Here is a 21390-nt window from a genome sequence, read left to right as displayed (position 1 = left end):
AGCAACATAAAAAGGACAGCCATTTCCGATATATCGTCCCTCTATCTTACTCAAAAACTTGCCTCCCAGGGTGAAGAGTTGCAGTCTTTGGTTTCCTGTATCACACACAATCAGACTGTTGTATTTGTCAATAACGAGTCCGCCAGGACCATTAAACTGGCCATCATCGGACCCCTTACAGCCAATGTCATGTAAATAGACTCCTGTTTTGTCAAATACCTTGACACAATTAGCAGAGAAATAAGAAACAAAGAATTTCTCTCGGTGATAAATAGCGATGGATGGAGATTTATCATGGTCCGGGGCTTTGAAAGATTGGAGCAAGAATCTCCCGCTAGGGGAGAGGACCTTGATTGTGTTGTCCAAACTGTCAGTTATGATTATACAACCCTCACTTGCAAGGGAAAGGTGACGTGGTTTATCAAGATGCTTATCATCGATATGTTCGATGACCTGACCCTCCTCACTGAATAGACGAAGCTTACTGTCGCTTTTCGGAATTAAAGTCAGCAGGTCGCCAGAGTCTGTAAATGCCACGGAATAAGGGTCACCATCAAGTCTTATCTCCCTCCGAAACTTTCCTTCACAGCTAAACAGTTGAATTCTCTTATTCCCGCGTTCTGCAACAGCAATCGTTCCCGTTTTCTGACTCACATCAATATCGACAACTGCATTAAATTCTCCTCGCCCCTCCCCACGTGACCCAAACTGAAAGGCAAATTGATACTGCTGCCGATACACCTGCACAATCCAGGGACTTCCAGTCAGCTGCTGTTTATTCACAACGATCTCAACTCTATGTTTTCCGGCACACCGTGGTGTGTATGTCACCGTGTATTTCCCGTCTTTGGTGTCTTTAATGTCTGTTTTCAGTCGGTCGCCTTCTGGAGTCAATATGTCGACTTTGATTTTATCATCTTGTTGATAACATTGCAGTCCATCTGAATCCTTTGTAACAATTACGAAGTATGTCTCTTTTCCTTCCTCTACTTCCTTGCTGTCTTGAGCTTCAGCTAAACACTTTGAGGAATTAGTCTTGGTGACAACAACTCGATCCAAAAGATCCAATTTCTTTTCCACCAAGTAATGTAAATGTGGCGACCTGTAAAGATCGGGTTTTCGATAATTTAACAGTTCATTGCAGCGTCCGAGGATGGCGTGATTTGTTTGTAGAATTTCGACACTGGAGTTTCTTTCTAAGATACCCTGACAGCGTTCGACGTAGCTTTTCATTTGGGTGGCAAGCAGCTCGAAGTTTTCCAGTCGCGTTGCGTGTTGTTTTTGTTGCGCTTCATAAATTTCGCGAAAGTTGTCCTTCATTTTCTTCTCGTGTTCTCGCAAATCACGAATCAATTCTTCCACAGTGTCTGTCATTTTCTTTTCTTCGTTCAAAATGTGAATTTTGTTTTTGTTTTTCAGGTCAGTTTGTTTCTTAATTTCACCCGCATACCTGACAATTTCCGCTTTCACTTTGGCCACAGCGTCTGCCATTTGCATCTTGTGTTCTTGTGCAGCTTTCTGAGTGTCTGTCATGGTGTGTCGATTATGACTCACTACAGTGCACTTGTGGCAAATCAGAACTTTACAGTCTTCGCAATAAAATTCCAGAGGTTGATCTTCATGATATTGCTGTGAACACATCACGGGTCTGTGGATCAAATCTTGCACATCTTGTGCTTGCAGTTTGTCGATCAAAACATTGCGATGACCTCTTGAAGCCTTCAAGCGTTGGTGAGCTTCAAAACAAGATGCGCACAGAAAAGTCTGGCACACGAAACAGTAACATGTTGCTGCGTTGTTCTCATCACAACTGTTGCATCTCTGAGACTGAATGCTGCCATCTTCTAGAACGAGAACATCCACTAACCGGTTGAGATGAAACGATGACGGCAAATTGTCAAAGGTGTCTGTTTCGGGAATTTGAAATGAAGTCTGGCAAACCGGGCATTTGATTATTGTTTTTAGCTGTCTTCGTTCGAAGTTTGCCAGTTTGTCGAGACACTCCAGGCAGAACGAGTGAAGACACGGTAATGTCTTGGGATTTTTTACTGTTTCTATGCATAATGGGCATTCTGCTTCCTTTTTAAGATTCTTGAAAATCTGTTGAACTTCCATGATGAAGCCATACAGCTCAAAATGTGGACACGTGAATTGTGACGTCACTGATATCTTTGGTAGAAGCCTCAATGCAAAGTCTTAATCGTGGAAGTCACCTGAAGTCTTTGGTGATATTCTAATGCACCTTAGCACTTTCTTACCCAATTTATAATTCCAAAAGTTCTATTTTGAAACTTTAAGGTCAAACTTAAAAACCGTTTTTTACAAAGAAAAAAAAACTGATCAAGCGTAGAACACATAACCGCAAACAGCAATAGTCAACGGATTCCTGAAATAACTAAATATGTCCAGGGGTAAATTTCTACTGTAAGTATAAGTAGACGCTCTGTGAGTGTAAGCTGGGTTCGTATACGAAAACAGAGGGCACTGATTGAATGGTATTGAAGGCTCTGAAACTGGATTTTCCCAGGAGTAATGCCGAAATAAAAAGCGAAAAAGAGAAAAAAAAGCCTAGGAATCCGATAAGTACTCCTGGTAACCCGTACAATGGAAGAAGCAAGCTACGGGATCGAGCTCGAATGCGGCATATTTCTCGTCATCCGAAGAGCTGCTCAGTCCGAAAAGATTTTTAACAAAATCATGAATCTCTTCACTTTTAAACGTAAAAAGGGGGTAGTCACATTTCGAAATCAATACTGACCGAAGTAACCCCATTGCGAAATCGCGACAAACCGCGCGCAACCAATTAAACGTTAACAGCCAATCATAACGCATAGCAATTTATGTAGCCGACGCTAAGCGCAGGAAAGACGTGCGAGCAGGTCAAGAATGCTTTCGCTTTAGCCCATGATTGGCTACAAATGAGTCACGAGTGCTTCCACTGTAACCTCCGATAGCATACAAATTTGTCACGAATTATTTCGCTCTAGCGTCTGATAAGCTACAATAACAGATGAATCACCAGTGCTTATTTTTGCTTCAACTTCTGATTGGCCACAAATATGGTGCGACAGCTTTGAGCCGTTCAATTCAAGAAGAAAAGCAATGGAACCTATAGGATTTTTGAAGTTACTCTCAACAACCAATCGAAGCTTAAGAGTGCTTTATAAATCAATAGAATGGTTTTCCATAGAGTATCTTCAGCTTTTTTTATCTCGTCTTTTTACTGTTCTACGTAGCTCTAATCCGATTTTCAGGCGCTACAAAATTATTCGGAGAGGCAATTTTTTAGTTATCGATCCCACAAAATATCGAAAATGACTAATGTCTTTCCTAGGAAAAAAGTCTTTTTATAGTTAGGGTCTTGGTTTAACCTTCTTACTCCCAGGAATGATCAGTATGTAAATTTTCCTCATACTTTCAATGAAATGTGAGTCCAGAGGGGGTTAGACAAAAGCGCGCAAGGTGTCATGGGAATTTTTCATTTTTCAGTCAGTTGCCTCCAGACTTCAAGGGGAACACATTTCTGCGTTGTAATGAACATGGACGCCATTGATAGACAGGACGCAGAGTCAACTTTGTTTGAGAGCTCCAGTCGCATCTTCTTACATTGCTGTGACATGCTCAATTTATTTACTTTCTCTGTTCCAAGCCTGCCATTTTTGATGATCAATGGGCTTTTTGCCCATTTCAGTTTCGAGAAAAAATTCCTTTGGGAAAACGAGTGTGTATTTTGCCACTGAGCGAGGAAATCAGATGCTCTGAAGTAAAACCCAGTGTTGATTTTGAGGTACTGTACGGTATAACATTTTCTCGTTTTTGAATCATGCATTGTTGGAAAATTTGTGTGTATTTGAGGCTTGAGCCGTCGTCATTCTAAAATGTGTAAGTACAGATTTTCCTTGCTTAATGCACAACACGTTTACATATCATTCTTCTCATGTTGTAGTTTGACTCTCAAGAAAGCGACGAGGAGTCGGGAGTAATGGCGGACCGTGAAATCCAAGACTTACACTCAAAGTAAACAGTACAGCTTTGGACAAAAATCAAAGCTCAAAATTTTGCCAGTCAGGTTTTAAGCAAACACACTTTCAAAATCTGAAGAAAAATGGAAAGGAATTGTTTTTTTTTTAAATCATAGTAGCACTTTATGCTGTTGTTATAAGGAAGCCTGGAAAAAAAAATCCATACTTAAAACGGGATTTGAACCCATGGCGATGTGGAAGCTGGTCATTTGCAATTGAAGTCCTCTTTTCACAATTCTGAGAAATTTTTGTCACCGAGGCCAAGAATGTGTTCGACTGTTGATAAGAATTACACCTTACTTAACGTAAGGTGAACATGTGATAGAGAGAATTTCTGAAAGGAGCTTCAAACATGAAACGATTTGCTGAAAGAAACATTCATTTAAATGCACTAAATAAGACTTTCTTCTGAATTGAGATATGTCCAGGTTTGCACCTAATTAGATGCACGCGGATTTCAATAAGCGTCATGAAGTGTCCCTTTGCTCTTCTCGCCAACTTCAACATCACTTGTGTCTCAGAATACAGACAATTTATGTCACAAAGTGTCCCCCAAATGCAGCTTTTTAAGTAAAGATTAACTGCTGCATTTACCCAAAGCTAAAAATAACGCCAACCTTTACCCTTACCTTATTGTTGAAAATAGGTAGGAAATGCTTAGACTTAAGGGGACACTTTGTGTTGGATGTCAAAATTGGGCGTGCATCTAATTAGGTGCAAACCTGGACATAAGTGGAGACTGAATTGGAGTTCTTTTCACAGTAATCCTGTACAATACTTTTTAAGCTTTTCGTTTTTTAGCATCTTGTTGTTTGCTCTCCTAAGTCTACCGTCCCTTTCTTTCATTCTTCCCGTCCTTTTCTTTCTTTCTTTCTTTTTTCTTATTTGCACATTTTTATAAGATGGTGACGTTGATGTTTCAGATGAAAGCTGTCAAAGCTTCCGTTGCGACCATTTCCGTGCCGTTACTGCAAATTAACATCGAGATGGTAAAGCTGGCAAAACTCCAATCAAAATTGTAAGTGATGTTATGAACTCAAACAGACGTTATAAGCACGATCACAATGTGGCAGCCGCAACATCCAGAGGTTTTTTTAGTATCCCGGAACTCGGGACAGACAACGAATTGACGTTAATTGAATTGCTGAATTAAAATTTCCTCTCCGAATAATTTTGCAGCCTCTGAGAAATGGATAAAAGCTTTGTAGACCAATAAATGTGCGAGCACAAAAGGCTTGCGATACTCAGTAGACCATTCTGTTGATTTAAAACACTCTTCGATTAGTTGTTGAGGTAATATGTCAAAAATGTTCTGAGTTTCATTGCTTTTCTTATTGGTTGGATAAAACGTCTCGTGGCACATATGTAGCCAATCAGAGGCTAAAGTGAAAGTAGTCGTGACACATTTGTAGCCATTTGTAGCTAACCGTCGGCTACTTAAGTTGGTCTGCGTTATGATTGGTTATCAGTCTCCACACGAGACACTTACCTGTACCCAAGACTCAAAAGTGAAAACATTGAGATATTTCAGGAATCCGTTGATTATTGCTGTTTGCGCTTTTGTGTTTGACGCCTGATAACTTTTTTCTTTGCAACACTCGGTTGTTAAGTTTGACATAAGGTTTTCAAACAAAACAAAGTTTTGGGATTTTAAAATGGGCTTAGTTCATGCTGAAGTGCATCAGAATGTCACAAAAGACTCCATGTGACACCAGCGAGAAAGACTGGGATGGAGACTCAATAAGTATCCACTCGACTGCACACAGTCCCGTGATTGTGACGTAACATATTTTTCGCTGCTTGGCTTCATCATGGAAGTTCAACAGCTTTTCAAGAATCTTAAAAAGGAAGCAGAATGCCCATTGTGCGTAGAGACGGTCAAAAATCCCAAGACATTACCGTGTCTTCACTCATTCTGCCTGGAGTGTCTCGACAAGCATGCAAACTTCGCAAGGAGACAGCTAGAAACAACAATCAAATGCCCGGTTTGCCAGGCTTCATTCCACATTCCCGAAACAGACACCTTCGACAAGTTGCCGTCATCGTTTCATCTCAACCGGATGGTGGATGTTCTCGCTCTAGAAGATGGCAGCGTACAGTCTCAGAGATGCAACAGTTGCGACGAGAACAACACGGCAACATGTTACTGTTTCGTGTGCCAGAACTTTCTGTGTGCATCTTGTTTTGAATCTCACCAACGCTTGAAGGTCACAAGGAGTCACCGCAATGTTTTGATTGACAAACTGCGAGCACAAGATGTGCAAGATTTGATCCACAGACCCGTGATGTGTTCACAGCAATATCATGAAGATCAACCTATGGAATTTTACTGCGAAGACTGTAAAGTTCTGATTTGCCTTAAGTGCAGTTTGGTGAGACATAATCGACACACTATTACAGAAACTCAGAAGGCCGCACAAGAATCACAGATGCAAATGGAAGACGCTGTGACCAAAGTAAAAGCGGAAATTGTCAGGTATGAGGGTGAAATTAAAAAACAAACTGACCTAAAAAACAAAAGCAAAATTGAAATTATGAACGCAGAAAAGAAAATGACAGTCACTGTGGAAAAATTGATTCGTGATTTGCGAGAACATGAGAAGATAATGAAGGACAAATTTCGCGAAATTTATGAAGCGCAAGAAAAACATCACGCGACACGACTGGAGAACTTCGAGCTGGTTCTCACCCAATTGAAAAGCTGCGTTGAACGAGGTCAGAGTATCTTAGAAAGAAACTTCAGCGCCGAAATTCTACAAACAAATCACGTCATCCTCAGACGCTGCACTGAACTGTTAAATGTAAGAAAACCCGATCTTTACAAATCGCCGCATTTACATTACTTGGTGGAAGAGAAATTGGATCTTATTGATCGAGTTGTTGTCACCAAGACTGATCCCTCAAAGTGCTTAGTTGAATGTCAAGAACGCACGGAAGTAGACGAAAGAAAGGAGACGCATTTGGTAATCGTTACAAAGCATTCAGATGGATTGCAATGTTATCAAGAAGAAGATAAAATCGAAGTCGTCATATTGACTTCGGAAGGTGATCGAGGGAAAACAGACATTATAGACGCCAAGGACGGCAAATACACTGTGACATACACTCCACAGTGTGGCGGACAAAACGGAGTAAAGATCCTTGTGAATGGAGAGCGGCTGACTGGTAGTCCTTGGATTTTGCCGGTTGATCCGCATCAATATCAATTTTCCTTTCAGTTTGGCTCAAAAGGGAAGGGACGTGGAGAATTTGATGACATTTACGACATTGATGTGAGTCAAAAAACGGGAACGATTGCTGTTGCAGAACGCGGGAATCAAAGGATTCAACTGTTTAGCTCTGAAGGAAAGTTTCAAAGGGAAATAAGACTTGATAGTGGAGCTTTTTCAGTGGCATTTACAGACTCCGGTGATCTCCTAACTTTAGTTCCGAAAAGCGGCACTAAGCTTCGCCTATTCAGTGAGGAAGGTCAGTTTATCAAACACATCAATGATAAGCATCTTATTAAACCAACATACGTTTCCATTGCTACTGATGGTCGTCTAATCATAACTGACATTTCGGGCAACAGAATCAAGGTCCTCTCCCCTGACGGGAATGACTTGCTCCAGTCCTTCAGTGCCCCAGACTGTGATAAATCTCCAGTGTGCGCTATTTGTCACCAGGACAAGTTCTTTGTTTCGTATTACTTTGCAAATTGTGTCAAGGTATTTGACAACACAGGAGTGTATTTACATGACATTGGCTGTAGGGGGTCCAATGATGGCCAGTTTAATTATTCTCGTGGACTCGTCATTGACAATTACAACCGACTGATTGTGTGTGATGCAAAAAAACAAAGGTTGCAACTATTTACCCTGGATGGCATATTTTTGAATAAAATGGAGGGACACTATTTCCACAATAGCTGTCCTTTTTATGTTGCCGTAAATAATGATGACAATCTCTATGTAGCCGACTCAGTCAACAGATGCATTTATGTTTTCCATTACTAGTTAATTGAGTGATTTGTTTTTCAAATAGATGTCTGTAGAAACTCATGCCTTTAATTTTCAAAAATTACGGCTATTATTAGGCAAAAATGTTTAGCTTGTTCCAGTAAGCAAGATCGACTTTGAACTGGTCATGTGACCTCGGATCCGATAATTTAAATTCATATTAAAGTGCACTTAAGGTGGCTCAAACCAGTTTCAACACTTGAAAGAAACGTTCTCATCAGAAGAATTGACACTACGACACTTTATGACTTAAGGACGTTCGCGCTAATTGTTTGTGCGCAACGTTACTGCGCAGGTAACGCGACTGTAATATGTCACGCATTACTTCGAGCATTAGTGAAGTTGAGGTTTTAAAACCTTTGCAAAAACCGTGGACGATAAGTCTTGCACAGCGTTAGATCAGAGAAGATCGTGATCAGTCAAAATTGATTTAAAATATTTATGAAAGTCAAGTAGACTACTGCACGACTGATATTCCCGAGGTTTTATCAGTCGTGCACTAGTCTACTTGACTTTCACACAGATTTTTCAAGCATCAGTTAAAATAACATGGCGACAAAAACGCCGAGGAAAAAATTCCAGGCCGGCAAAAGAATGGCACATTTATTTCCGAACCATCATGAAACTTCAAAGAGAAGTGAGCGGGAGGATGGAAAAGCTCTGGAAAAGGTAGCTGATCGAGTAGACTAGAGGCTGAAAGTCTGGAAAACTCGAGGACGAACCGTTGCGTAAATTTAATGGGGCTGTTTCTTTTTTATTACCCTACGAACTTAAGTTCAAAGTGAATGCATGTTTTTAAAGTTCTTTTCCTTTACTTTCGTGAAAATTGAGCAGTATTTTCGTCCTCGTCCGCTTGAATATTGCGGACCTGCGTGGAAACAATCAGCGATTGAATTTCACAAAAAAACACACTCCAGAGGATGAGCATGACGGCAATGGAGAGATATTATACGAAACACCAACCAAATGAAGATGACCCCTGCTTAAAACTTCATTGCTATGCTCGAGAAAGGTTTTTTTTTGTTAAAAACCTTTCATCTCTTCAACGATCGATCCTCTCTTGGGTTCCAGTCCTTGCCCGACAGGTCACGCAAAAGCGTGACAAACAAACTTTTCCAAGAGCTTTGCAAAATCACATCGATTTTACTCGTTCAGATCATCGGTGACCCCTATTTTTTTAATCATGAATCACTTACTTTACTTGCTATCTACAAAATATGATGAAATGAAAAAATTCTCACCGTAAGAAGTTATCTTTTTTTAACATTTTCCTTCCTCGTGCCATCGAATTCCGGTAGTGGTTGCAACGGATAGAGCTTACGAAAACGCTCGTCGAGGATGAACTCTACTGTTTAACACATCCCTAGCGGCATACAATTATCTAAAAATCTCACTCCTAAAAACCTATGCGCGGAAACTTTCACTCCAACAGTTTATTTTTATGATTTTCGATGGATGAGCAGGTGAGTCTACATCTCGCTATTATGACCGATTTCTCGAAATTAAGGCATTTTTCCACTGCCATTTTCTCCGAAACAAAGTCGGTGACCCCCATTTTTTTTTTCATTTTTGGAGTAAGTACTTTATGACCTAAATCTAGGCGAGAAATGAAGAAAATCTCACCGTAGGAAGATTTTGGCGCGAACGTCCTTAACAGCAATGTTATGGTACCATATCAAACATCAATTATTGCTGAAAAAGATTCGGTCATTTTTGTGACGTAACAAGTTACCGTGGCAACAGGAAAGCCCTGCAAAGACACCCCATATTTTGGCTTTAGCTGCTCATATCTCAAAAACAAACTCGCTGACCCCCAATTTTTTCTGAAATGTAATCAGCATGCCAGAATGAAACTTTTTGCGAAGTTTAAAAAAATTACGTGGAGCAGATTTAGAGCCACCTTAACACATTGAAAATTTAACGTAGCTCCCAATCTGCTCCACGGAATTTTTTTTAAACTTTGCAGAGAGGTTCATCTTGGCCTGCTGATCACTTTTGTGCAATAAAAAATTGGGGTTACCGAGTTCGTTTTTCAGATGTGAGCAACAAAAGCCAAAATATAGGGTGTTTTTGAAAGGCTTTCCTGTTGCCATGGTAACTTGTTGCGTCACAAAAATGAGTGTATCTTGTTTGGCAATAATTGGTGTTGCACATGGTACCATAACATTGCTGTTGCGTGATAAAGTGTTGTAGTGTCAATCCTTTTAATAACAAGGTCTCTTAAAAGTGTTGAAACTGGTTTGAGCCACCTTAAACTCAAATATTTTTCGTCTACGATATTAATCTTCCCACAAAAAGCAAACATGTTTTACCATTCTTGCATCCAAAGTTTGCTTTTTATCCTCATGCAAGACGCGCAAAGTTATGAAAACTAGCAGTAATTTGGACCCATGACTGTGAATTGAGAGGCAGGGGTCTTTGCCTTCATGGATGGGGAGATTTAGATTTGAAACGAAAAATATTTGAGTTTAGGTGCATTTTAAATTATAGTGCCAGAGACAAGAACCTCGAAATCAGGTCTGGATATTCTTTTTGAAATCTAGAGGTGGGTTTCTTTATTTTCGTGTCTGTCCTTTCGTTCAGATATTTTGATTGAAGATTTTTTCACTCGTAGGTGATATTGAAAGGTTTTTGACTAAAGCTTGGTTTTCCCTGTCGACACAAGCACAACGCAAGGATCATCAGTTTTTTTCGTTTCCTTGTGCTTGCGCTGATGTTTGCGTTGTGTAAAAGAGCAAAAGCACAAGGAAATTTGCTGCGTGTGGCCAATTAAAGCACTCATTCCAGATTCCTGCGTCTGTGCATTTCAACAAAATGGCGGAGGCCTAGGCTGATTTTGATGCTTAAGTCGACGATCGTTTTCACTTAGCATAAGCTACTTGCGTCGCTAGTGAAAACCAGTCTTAAATGTTGGGGTTGGCGTTCATAGACGAAGCTTTCCTGTGGTAACTGTTGCTCATAACGACGCTTATCAAAGTTTTTCATCAGTACAATATATTTTGCTAATAATAAAAAGCTACTTATATCTTACTTGTTCGGTTAAGTTGACGTCAATAAGTTGTTGTTCAACACTACATTTCTTCAACAAGTTTTCATTTCTTTGGGCCATCTATTCGATTAGGATTATTTGGGTGTCCTAAATTTAAAACAATTGTTCTATTCAGTTTACGCGTGATTTTGTTATCCTTATAGAACTAATTTAAAAAATAAATAAATTGTGTTTATGCACACTTAAATAGGATGTTATTGACTCACAACTGCGCTATGATTAGAATAAGGCAAAATCGTATTTAAACTTAGATACGCTTATCCAATTTGTATCAACAAGTTAGCTCGGGGGTTAGTGGGTTTAGGCTTTGGCCACACCAACACTTTGGGGGTGTTGCTATCCTAGGGTGAGGACGATTTTTTTCAATGCGCATCCTCCGAGTTGAATTAACCCCACTCCAAGAAAAAAATGAAAAACAGACGTAGACTTGGCAATGTGGCAGGGATATTTGAGTTGCTCCGAAGTTATTTTTAGATGTCCCTGGGAACTCGTATCTGTTTCCCTTATATTAAAATATCTGCAACTACGTGAAGTGATATGAGCTGATCGGAGCGCGACAACACGGTTTCGGTGCTTCAAGGATTATGCGGTCATTTTAAGGGAGACGTTTTTTTACGTATACTTTTCTATAACATCTAACAATATCCTAAAGGAACTTCACATATCCAAAAGGCTAGACTGAGTCTTTCCTTCTCTGCAAGCTTTATTTTCTCTTGCTCTCTCGTATCATCAACTGGTTTTGTCTTCGATTCGTTGTTTCCTCCAGGCAGGTAAGGCTCTTAACACTGTTGGTTCAAGTTGATTTCAACGCTTACTTTAGTTTTTTTTTAAATTTGATTGCTTACTTTAGTTTTTAATAGATGGCTCCAATGTCGATAACTCTGCCCCGACTGGGGATAGCCCTTTAACGAGCGAGACTCAATCACTAAAGTCGACCGAGCTTTTTTATTCTTCTTGCGTATTGACTCAGTTCCAACGGAGGCCTACTTTGGGACCTTAAGTCGCCGTAACTTAAAGCGACTTAAAGCAACTTAAGCTGATTTAAGGCGACTTAAGGCAACCTCACACAACCTATATTGCTTATTCTACTTAAGTCACAGAATATCAACTGATAACATTCTTTCCCAAAATCAATTATTATTGTTTCACAGTTTTTTAAATGCTATATGACAGTGTCTGAATGCCACTACAGTTATAAAATGCTGGGTTGGAATAACAGCAACCGTCATAAATAATTAGTAGAATTTCAGAGATCAAAATAGATTTTCCAGCAATCTGATTGCTTGAGTGGTTTCCTATAGAAATAATAATATGATTTTACTTTCACCCCACTAACTGGTGAATATAAAGCAAAACAAAATGGCAGGGCTCCTGCAGGCACTCGTGACCTTTACAACAGAAATAAACTGTGCCAATTATCAATTATTCTCTGTGTCGATCATCAATAATAAATTATTATTCTCTGCGTTGATTATCAATAAAAAAGTTTTTATTCTCCTTGTCGATTATCAATTCTCTCTTTTTCAATTCTGAAGCTGTACTCACAGTTATTCGTCTCAGATGTACGTTCCCTTCGCCTTTGGCAAATAACTGTTAAATATAATCAAAGTTACAGTGTCTTGCAAGGTTTTTTTTCTGATACCTACAAAACTTTTTTATTTATTCATCAAAAGAAAGACATAATTTAAATAAGACTGTTATAGAAAATTCATAATTTAAACAAAAATACACAACAAGGAGGTCAAACTATGCAAGCTCAAACTCTTTCACAAATGAGAGCAAATAACAATTATTGCTATCTTAGTAAACTCATCTGCACGATTCCTACAGCTTGCACTGTCAATTTTTGCACGAAAGTTTGGTAAATTAAACATCATTCCAATGGCATCAAACAATGATTGTTCCTTTTCGGGAACCCAACCAATGTTGTTCTCTTTCTTCAGTTAGGCAGAACACTCTAATATAACGTAACGAGTACTGTATGCCAAGGTCTTTCACAAAGAAGAACTTCTTTTCCTTAGCCATGGACACTTTATAGGCTCCTCCTCTATCATCATCAACGCACAAGTTAGTCTTTTGTCCGCCATTTTGATTCTCCCAGCTAGTGTCCATACTCGCGTGAGCTTGAGTCAGGTCACGTGACCCTAACAGTCTCAGAATTGGTAGCCTTTCCTCAAGCGGTACATGCAAAACCGGTACCCAAGGCTAAAAATTACATGATATGATGAGGCCTTTCCTGCCGATCGATCAGTACAATAAGGTTTTAAAGGAAGAATATTGTAAGCTTTTTCGGTACGGTTGCCATTTTTATTCCTGCATCAAACATGAAAAATGTACACTCAGCACGTACGTGTAACACTCGCCCTACACGTGAATTTATGTGGATGTCTGGTTTACTTGCCTGGCACAAATTTAAAAGAATTTCTTTGAACTTTGGCTGTGAGTTCATCTATCAAGTTACGCATCAACCCTATACAAAGAGCAAATTAGAGCAGCTGGTTTCCTCGGAGTGGTGGAGTTAAGTGGATGTGCAGTGTTATTATACATGTCGTGGATACATTTGGTTACAAAATATGCGATCAAGATTTGGAATTTTGTGTGGCTGAATAACAGATACAGGTTGGTTAATCCCTTCTGCTTGACTAAATCATGTATTCTCGTGAAGAGCATCGCCATCTAGAACTCGAATAACTATGCAAATGGCACAAAATTGCAGGAAATGCTTAGAGTAAGGCTTCTCAACCTTACAATAGACATTTTCCTAGCGGTTTTCTTTAGTTCAAGTTAAGCTTACTATCAAAAGTAATTCTTGTTAGTGAGCTTTTTATCCGTTATATTTGTTGTTTAAAGTGGCAAAATATTTTGAGGCATCATATCACTGCTCCTCACAAAGGTGAGGAATTAATAGCTTAAGACTTAAACTATTTTCATGGGCTTTCATGTTTAATACTTGTTTTTATAACAAGCAAATGACATAATATCTTGGCAAAAATATGTGGAGACTAGAATCTTGCTTGGGTTGTCTCCATTAGAGCTACATGTTGCAAGGCAAAGCTGAAAAGAAAAAAGGCTTGTCACAGATCTTACATGATTCCTGCAAACACTTACAAGTATCTCTGCTGCATATCCTCTTGTGTGTTCTGGCCTCTCTTATGTGTTACGGCAGGAGTTCGCCAGGCATATCAGCACCTTTTCGACAAACATGCAAACTTCGCAGGCAAAAACATCAATCAGATGTCCGGTTTGCCAGACTTCATTCCAAATTCCTGAAACAGAAACCTATGTTGCCGGTTGCCTTCATCTTTTCATCTCAACCGATTAGTGGATGTTCTCGCTCTAGAAGATGGCAGCGTCCAGTCTCAAAGGTGCAACAGTTGTGACGAGAGCAACACGGCAACATGTTACTGTTTCGTGTGCCAGAATTTTTTGTGTGCATCTTGTTTTGAATCTCACCAACGCTTGAAGGTCACAAGGGGTCATCGCACTGTTTTGATCGACAGACTGCAAGCGCAAGATGTGCAAGAGTTGATCCACAGACCCGTGATGTGTTCACGGCAATATCATGAAGATCAATCCCTGGAATTTTATTGCGAAGACTGTAAAGTTCTGATTTGCCTAAGTGCAGTTTGGTGAGACATAATCGACACACCATGACAGAAACTAAGAAAGCTGCACAAGAACAAGAGATCCAAATGGCCGACGCTGTGGCCAAAGTGAAAGCCGTAATTGTCAGGTATGAAAATGAAATTAAGAAACAAATTGACCTAAAAAAGAAAAACGAAATAGAAATTATGAAAGAAGAAAAGAAAATGACAACAACAAGGCCAGACTATCGTGGCAAGAAACTTGAGCGTCGAAATTCTACAAACAAATCTAGCCATCCTCGGACGCTGCAGCGAACTGTTAAATGCAACAAAACCTGATCTCTACAGATCGCCACATTTACTTTGTGGAAAAGAAATTTGATCTTATGGATGGAGTTGTTGTCACCAAGACTGACCCCTCAAAGTGCTTAGCTGAAAGTGAAGACAGCAAGGAAGTAAAGTAAAGAAAGGAGACATATTTTGTATTTTTTACAAAGGATTCAGAGGGATTGCAATGTTATCAACAAGATGATAAAATCAGAGTCGACATATTGACTCCAGAAGGTGATCAAGTGAAAATAGACATTAAAGACACCAAAGACGGTAAATACACAGTGACATACACACCACAGTGTGCCGGACAACATAGAATAGAGATCATCGTGAATGGGCAGCCGCTGACTGGTAGTCCTTGGATTGTGCAGGTTGATCAGCATCAGTATCAATTTGCCTTTCACTTTGGATCAATAGGGGAGGAACGAGGAGAATTTTATGGCATTTGTGATATTCGTGTCAGTCCGAAAACGGGAGCGATTGCTGTTGCAGATTGGTTGAATGAAAGAATTCAACTGTTTAGCTCTGAAGGAAAGTTTCGAAGGGAGATAAGCCTTGTCTGTCACGGTGAACCTTCGTCCTTTGCATTTACAGACTCTGGAGATCTGCTAACTTTATTTTCGATCAACCACAATAAGCTTTGTCTGTCAGTGATCTCGAAAGGTCAGTTCATCAAACAAATCAATGATAAACATCTTGATTCAGGAGTTTCCGTTTCTATTCCGAGCGATGGTTGTATAATCATAACTGACAGATCCTTCAACAAAATCAAGGTCCTCTTCCCTGACAGGAATGATTTGCTCCAGTCTTTTAGCGCCCCAGAGTGTGATGTATTTCCATCCTACGCTATTTATCACCAGGACAAATTATTTGTTTGTTATCATTTTGCTAATTGTGTTTAAGGTATATGACAAAACAGGAGAGTACTTAGATGACATCGGCTGTAAGGGGTCCAATGATGGCCAGTTTAATTGTCCTCATGGACTCGTTATTGACAAGTACAGCCGACTGATGGTGTGTGATGAAGACTGCAACTCTTCACCCTGGGCGGCAGGTTTTTGAGTAAATTAAACGGACAGTATTTGGAAAATGGCTCTCTTCCTGTTTGTTTGTTTGTCTGTCTCTTTGTAGGCGACAATGTAACTGGATGCATTTATGTTTTCCATCGGTAGAAATGAATCAAGGATCAAGAAGCACTAACTCCACCTCTGTTTTCTCAGTCTGAGGGCTAGCCTTGAGAAATACTGACTGCAGTTGACATTCTGGCTCAGTTTCGTCGAAAAAAATTAAATGACTCTGGATTGTCATCTGAAGCTGCACTTGTCTTGTTAATTCCCGCATTAGCCAATGAAAAATCATCCTAAAAAGAATCAGCAAATATAGACCTTGAGCATACATAGCATGTGAATGGACCCTTTTTCGTGGTAACCTTTGTTGAATTGTTTTCCATTGCCTGTTGCTTTTTTAATTTTGATTGCAAGAAATCAGGAGACGATGACTGACCTGCTTCGTTCCACTGTGGTCGTTGCTGCGGAGATCTGTTTTGGCGGCTGTATTCAGAAAAACTACTTGCATATCTTTTGGACATGTAATCTATATTGTTACCACTGACCGGCTCTTTTTCGCTGTCATTAGTGCTGCAGGCAGCTTATGAGGAGGTCTCTCCCAGCAATATTATTACTTCAGAATTTGTGCGAATAATAAGAATATGTTATGTTATGTTATGTTATTTTTTGGGTTTATCTTTCCTATAAAGGAGTCAAAGGAGTTGACATGAAATCTCGGAAAAACTCTACGTTGGAAAGACCTAGCTGACAACTCAGCGGGGCACGTAAATACGACCAATTATAATCGCCAATTTAGTAGAGTTCTTGTCATCATGAACTAAAATATTAGCACCGGGAAAAATGTTGGCAGGCACTTCCATTACAATTACTTGTTACCGCGTTGCTGCACAGGCAATGCCTGAGGACATGAATGTTCCCTTTGAATTAATTTGTTTCGAGTGAAAATAGAAACACTCTCAATTCAGTATCAATTCAGTGTCTAAAGTTTTGTATCAGGCTTTTCCGATTTAGTGGAAGTTAGCTCCAATTTTCCGCGTTCTGGAAATTATTTAGTAAAAAAGTGATAGTGTGTTTGTTTGTTCGTGGTGATTTCACCAGTTAACTTTGACTTAAATCGCTTTAACTGAGCTAACGTAACGGTAAGTTGCATAATACCGCGGAAATTCCGCAAAATCGGAAAACCCTATAAGGGCTTTCATTAGGTCTCCTCTCTCATGGGGATGATCTTATTTGTTAAATTCTAGTACAGTTGATGACCATTTCACTACCATTGATGGATCCCATTGGTTTACATTGCTAAAAAATTGCGCAAATTTTAGATTCAGTTCCTCGACAACCATGCTGCTTGCAAAATAATTCCAATTTAAAACAGTGTACCCGGAGGAAATTCAGTCTAAAACTACAGAACGCGATAGCTTTATATTGCATTTTATCTCGAAAAGTATAAACCGAATGCATATATGGCGGCCAAAACAATACTCTTTTTTTTAATGTGCTAATTAGACTCACTAGCCTCGTTTTGCATGGACAAAATACAAAAGAAATGTTGCTTGGGAGCGAGGCTAGTGAGTCTCATTAGCACATAAACAAAAGAATACATTTTTGACCGCCATTTATGCAATCGGTCTATGTTAACTCTTGTCTTGTTTTGAGTTTTCTTTTTTTAACTTGCTAGAAATTTTGCACTTGAATGATTTAAAAAACAGCAGAGCCGCTTCTCACTGTGCTAAAGTGACCGTTCTATTTGCCTTTGACACACGTCTATCTTATATAAAGAATTCTATCCTTCTTCAAGTTACATCAAGTATATTCAGAGGCTCCCCAGTCGTAAAATTTAAAGAGAGTTAACTGAATAGAGTGTAATGTGAAGTGTTAGATTTCTATCCCATATGAACCATGTGAGCGTTAGCCCTAGTGATGGAAATGGGCCCACACAAGGACAGAGAAAAACTCTGACCAGGGTGGGAATTGAACCCACGACCTTCGGGTTAGATCTCCGCCGCTCTACCGACTGAGCTACAAGGTCAGACGGGAGCAGGCCGTGGGAACTGTGAAGATGTTAAAGTCACGGCAATGAACATGTACAAGTACAAGGAAAGGTTACGTTTATACACATAGCACTTCACATTACACTCTATTCAGTTAACTCTGTTTAAAATATAAGTGCTACACGGCCAACGTTTCTATAAACGTAATCTTTCATTGTACTTGTACATGTTCATTGCCGTGACTTTAACATCTTCGCAGGTCCCACGGCCTGCTCCCGTCTGACCTTGTAGCTCAGTCAGTAGAGCGGCGGAGATCTAACCTGAAGGTCGTGGGTTCAATTCCCACCCTGGTCAGAGTTTTTCTTTGTCCTTGTGTGGGTCCATTTCCATCAGTAGGGCTAACGCTCACATGGTTCATATAGGATAGAAATCTAGCACTTCACATTACACTCTATTCAGTTAACTCTGTTTAAAATATAAGTGCTACACGGCCAACGTTTGTATAAACGTAACCTTTCCTTGTAAAATTTAAAGCTTACGTAATAACATGGTCCGCGTTAGTTTGTGGTTCATGCGAGGCATACAGCGAACAAAAGATTCAAATCGGTACAAAATAATGACTTCTTAGCTTTATTCTATTATTTGGGTTTATGATCGATAATCATGGTTATACCAAACTTGCTTTTTCACGAGATGTTAGAGAGTGCAGATGTGATAGTAAAATTGTACTTGAATAATTTCCGATGTCTGAGATATCTGTGGATCGTGAAATAAATTCGGCGACTGAGGCAGCGGAAGATCAGGGGGACCCAACGTCAATTTTCGGAAAATATCTGTTCGGAAGACGATTTGAGATCTAGAATTTTCGGAACATTTATTTGTTGTAAGATTTCTTGCTTGCCTGCCTGTCCTAGGATTTTCGAACGTCTGAAAAATGGTATAATTGCCCATTTTTAACGGATTTTACCCAAAAAAGGTCACCTATAATTTTCGGATCACTAGACTTTCAGCTAGGAAATCCGAACAGATGAAAAATTTTTAGGGGATAAGAATATGCCTATATGACCGTTTAAATACTAAAATACGTTAAACAATGCTAAGTTCAAGTGGTTTTGAACTATATTCTCGTTAGGTGCCCCTGGAAGATGCAACCGGCGGAGTTCGGATGAGGCATCCTAATGTTACTGTCGATCAATCCCAAGTCAGATACGAGCGAAATCTTCGTTTAAAGGCCTCAAGAAGCGCCGCTAAAGGAATTATTACCCGTATGCGAAATGAAGCGAGAGAGATGATGTCAGATTTTGGCGACCCGAACGACATTGAACAAAAGCTTGTAGAGTTAGACGAAGCGATAACAGGCTTCGAAGCAGCGCACCAAGCGTATCATAATCAACTGAATGATCGAAACGAGATCGAGGATTCACTTGAATACTACGAAGTTACCATGCTTCCTGCCAGCAATTCCAAAACAATTATCGAGGATTGGATACAGAAATGTAAACAACCGTCGAGAGCAACTAATCTATCGACTCCGAAGTCTCAATTAGCAACGTTGGCTCTGGGGCTACATCAAAGGTTCTGCAGAAATCTAAGGCCAGTTCAAGAGCAAGCTCCAAATCTTCTAGACGAAGTTCAGTCAGTAGTGCTAGGATAGCAGCGGCAGCGAAAAGAGCATCTTTAACGGCCGAAGCCTCCATGTTACGAGAACAGCAAGCCTTACAACAGGAAGAATTACGCTTGCAACAAAGGAAGCAAGAGTTAGCACTTGAGACTGAATTTGCTAAAGCCAAAGCGGAAGAGTGTGCCCTCGCAGAAGCCGAAGCCGAGTTTACAGTGCGTGGGGCGAAAGAAGGCTTTCGAAATTTGGCACCTGCCGTAAAGGTAGAATCCTGTTTAACTAAAGAGTCTAGGGAGAGTCAGCAGCCCCCTATAAGGATCATACATCACTCAGTAGCTGAAGTACCGGTAAATGGTAAAGAAAGTCGGCGTCGTACATTTAAGGACAGGGGATCTCAATATTCCAGTTCAAGTGAAGAGAGATTACGTCTATTCATGGATTTGCAACGTCAACAGCAGGAACAGAATCGCAACATGCTAAATATTCAGCAGCAGCAAAACCAGCAAGTGCAACAACTGCTAGAGCAACAACAGCTTCACACTTTAGCTCTAACCTTGCCGCAACTTGAAGTTCCCACATTTGCCGGCGACCTTATCGAATATTGCCGCTTTATCAGAGCCTTTGAGAGCATGATCGTGGCGAAGACCACGAGCTATAGTGCGAGAATGTATTACCTTCTGCAGTACACGGCGGGCGATGTTCAGGAGTTGATGCGTAGTTGTTTAGCAATGGATTCGAAGGAAGGGTATCGAGAGGCTCAAAAACTGCTCGCTAAACGGTATGGGCAGCCGTACAAGATTCCTTCTGCTTATGTAGAACGCGTAACTAATGGACCAGCGATAAAAGCAGAAGATGGCGCAGCGTTACAGTCGTTTTCTGCTCTCTTGACAACCTGTAACAACACGTTGAATGAGATCGGATACCTAAGCAAGATTGAGAACCCTGACAGTCTAAAGAAAGTAGTGGCCAGACTTCCGTTCAGCCTACGACAGAAATTGGTGCGAAGTTGCAGATGAAATAACGGAGGCAAAGGCAAGGAAGGTGACGATTGCTGACATTGCAGATTTCTTAGAGAAGAAAGCCCGCATACTAACACACCCGATATTTGGAGACATTATCAGCGAGCCGAAAAGCAAAAGTGTCCTTGTCGGAAAAAGACCAGCAAATAGAAGACTCTCCTCGTTTGCGGCTGACGCCCATAATCCCAGTAGTAGTACTGATGGTGGTGTGTCGGATGAAACCTTGGTGCTAGGACCAAGGGAACCTACCCTCAGCTGTCCATTGTGTAAAGCTACTCATTGGTTGTCCCAGTGCAAAGACGTCAGAAGGAGAAACGTCAGTGATAGATATCAGATTGCCAGAGAGAAAGAGCTTTGCTACAACTGCTTGATCCCGGGTCATTATGCTGCCGCGTGTCCAAAACTGAGCTTTTGCAAAGTGGATGGTGGCGAAGACAAGCATTCGACGTTCCTGCATCCTCCAGCTGTGCGTGCTACCGACGGAACGCAGTCAGACGTCGGAACTCAGAGTGCGAATGGTAAGGTCGACAAGCTGCAATGTGCCTTTTCTGGGGTCGGAGGCTCAGTGACAGGGCTACTGGTAGTGTCTGTAAAAGTGAGAGCCAAAGGAAGCGACACCACTGTACGTACACACATATGCCTTTCTGGATGGTGGCTCTAACACATCCTTCCGCAGTGAACAGGTATCGACACCACCATAACATTAACAACA

At 40.4% G+C, this 21390-nt stretch overlaps 2 protein-coding genes across 2 annotated transcripts in view; one reads left to right on the top strand and one right to left on the bottom strand.

Annotated features, from left to right (window-relative positions):
* Nucleotides 1–2115, bottom strand: part of LOC138024799 (E3 ubiquitin-protein ligase TRIM71-like) — a 2424-nt gene extending 309 nt beyond the window's left edge. Inside the window, exon 1 of the mRNA XM_068871977.1 lies at nt 1–2115. This exon is cut by the window's left edge and continues 309 nt beyond it. Within this exon, the coding sequence (XP_068728078.1) occupies nt 1–2115 (2115 nt within the window).
* Nucleotides 2116–5833: 3718 nt separating this feature from the next.
* Nucleotides 5834–8753, top strand: LOC138023315 (E3 ubiquitin-protein ligase TRIM71-like). The gene has a single exon (XM_068870327.1). The coding sequence runs from the start codon at nt 5834–5836 to the stop codon at nt 8015–8017; it is 2184 nt and encodes a 727-aa protein (XP_068726428.1). The 3' UTR covers nt 8018–8753.
* The last annotated feature ends 12637 nt before the right edge of the window (nt 8754–21390 follow it).

The sequence above is a fragment of the Montipora capricornis genome, chromosome 11 (assembly GCF_036669925.1).
Source record: "Montipora capricornis isolate CH-2021 chromosome 11, ASM3666992v2, whole genome shotgun sequence".
Classification (NCBI taxonomy): Eukaryota; Metazoa; Cnidaria; class Anthozoa; order Scleractinia; family Acroporidae; genus Montipora; species Montipora capricornis.
Note: the sequence above shows the minus strand (reverse complement) of the source record. Positions and strands in the feature narration are given on the sequence as shown.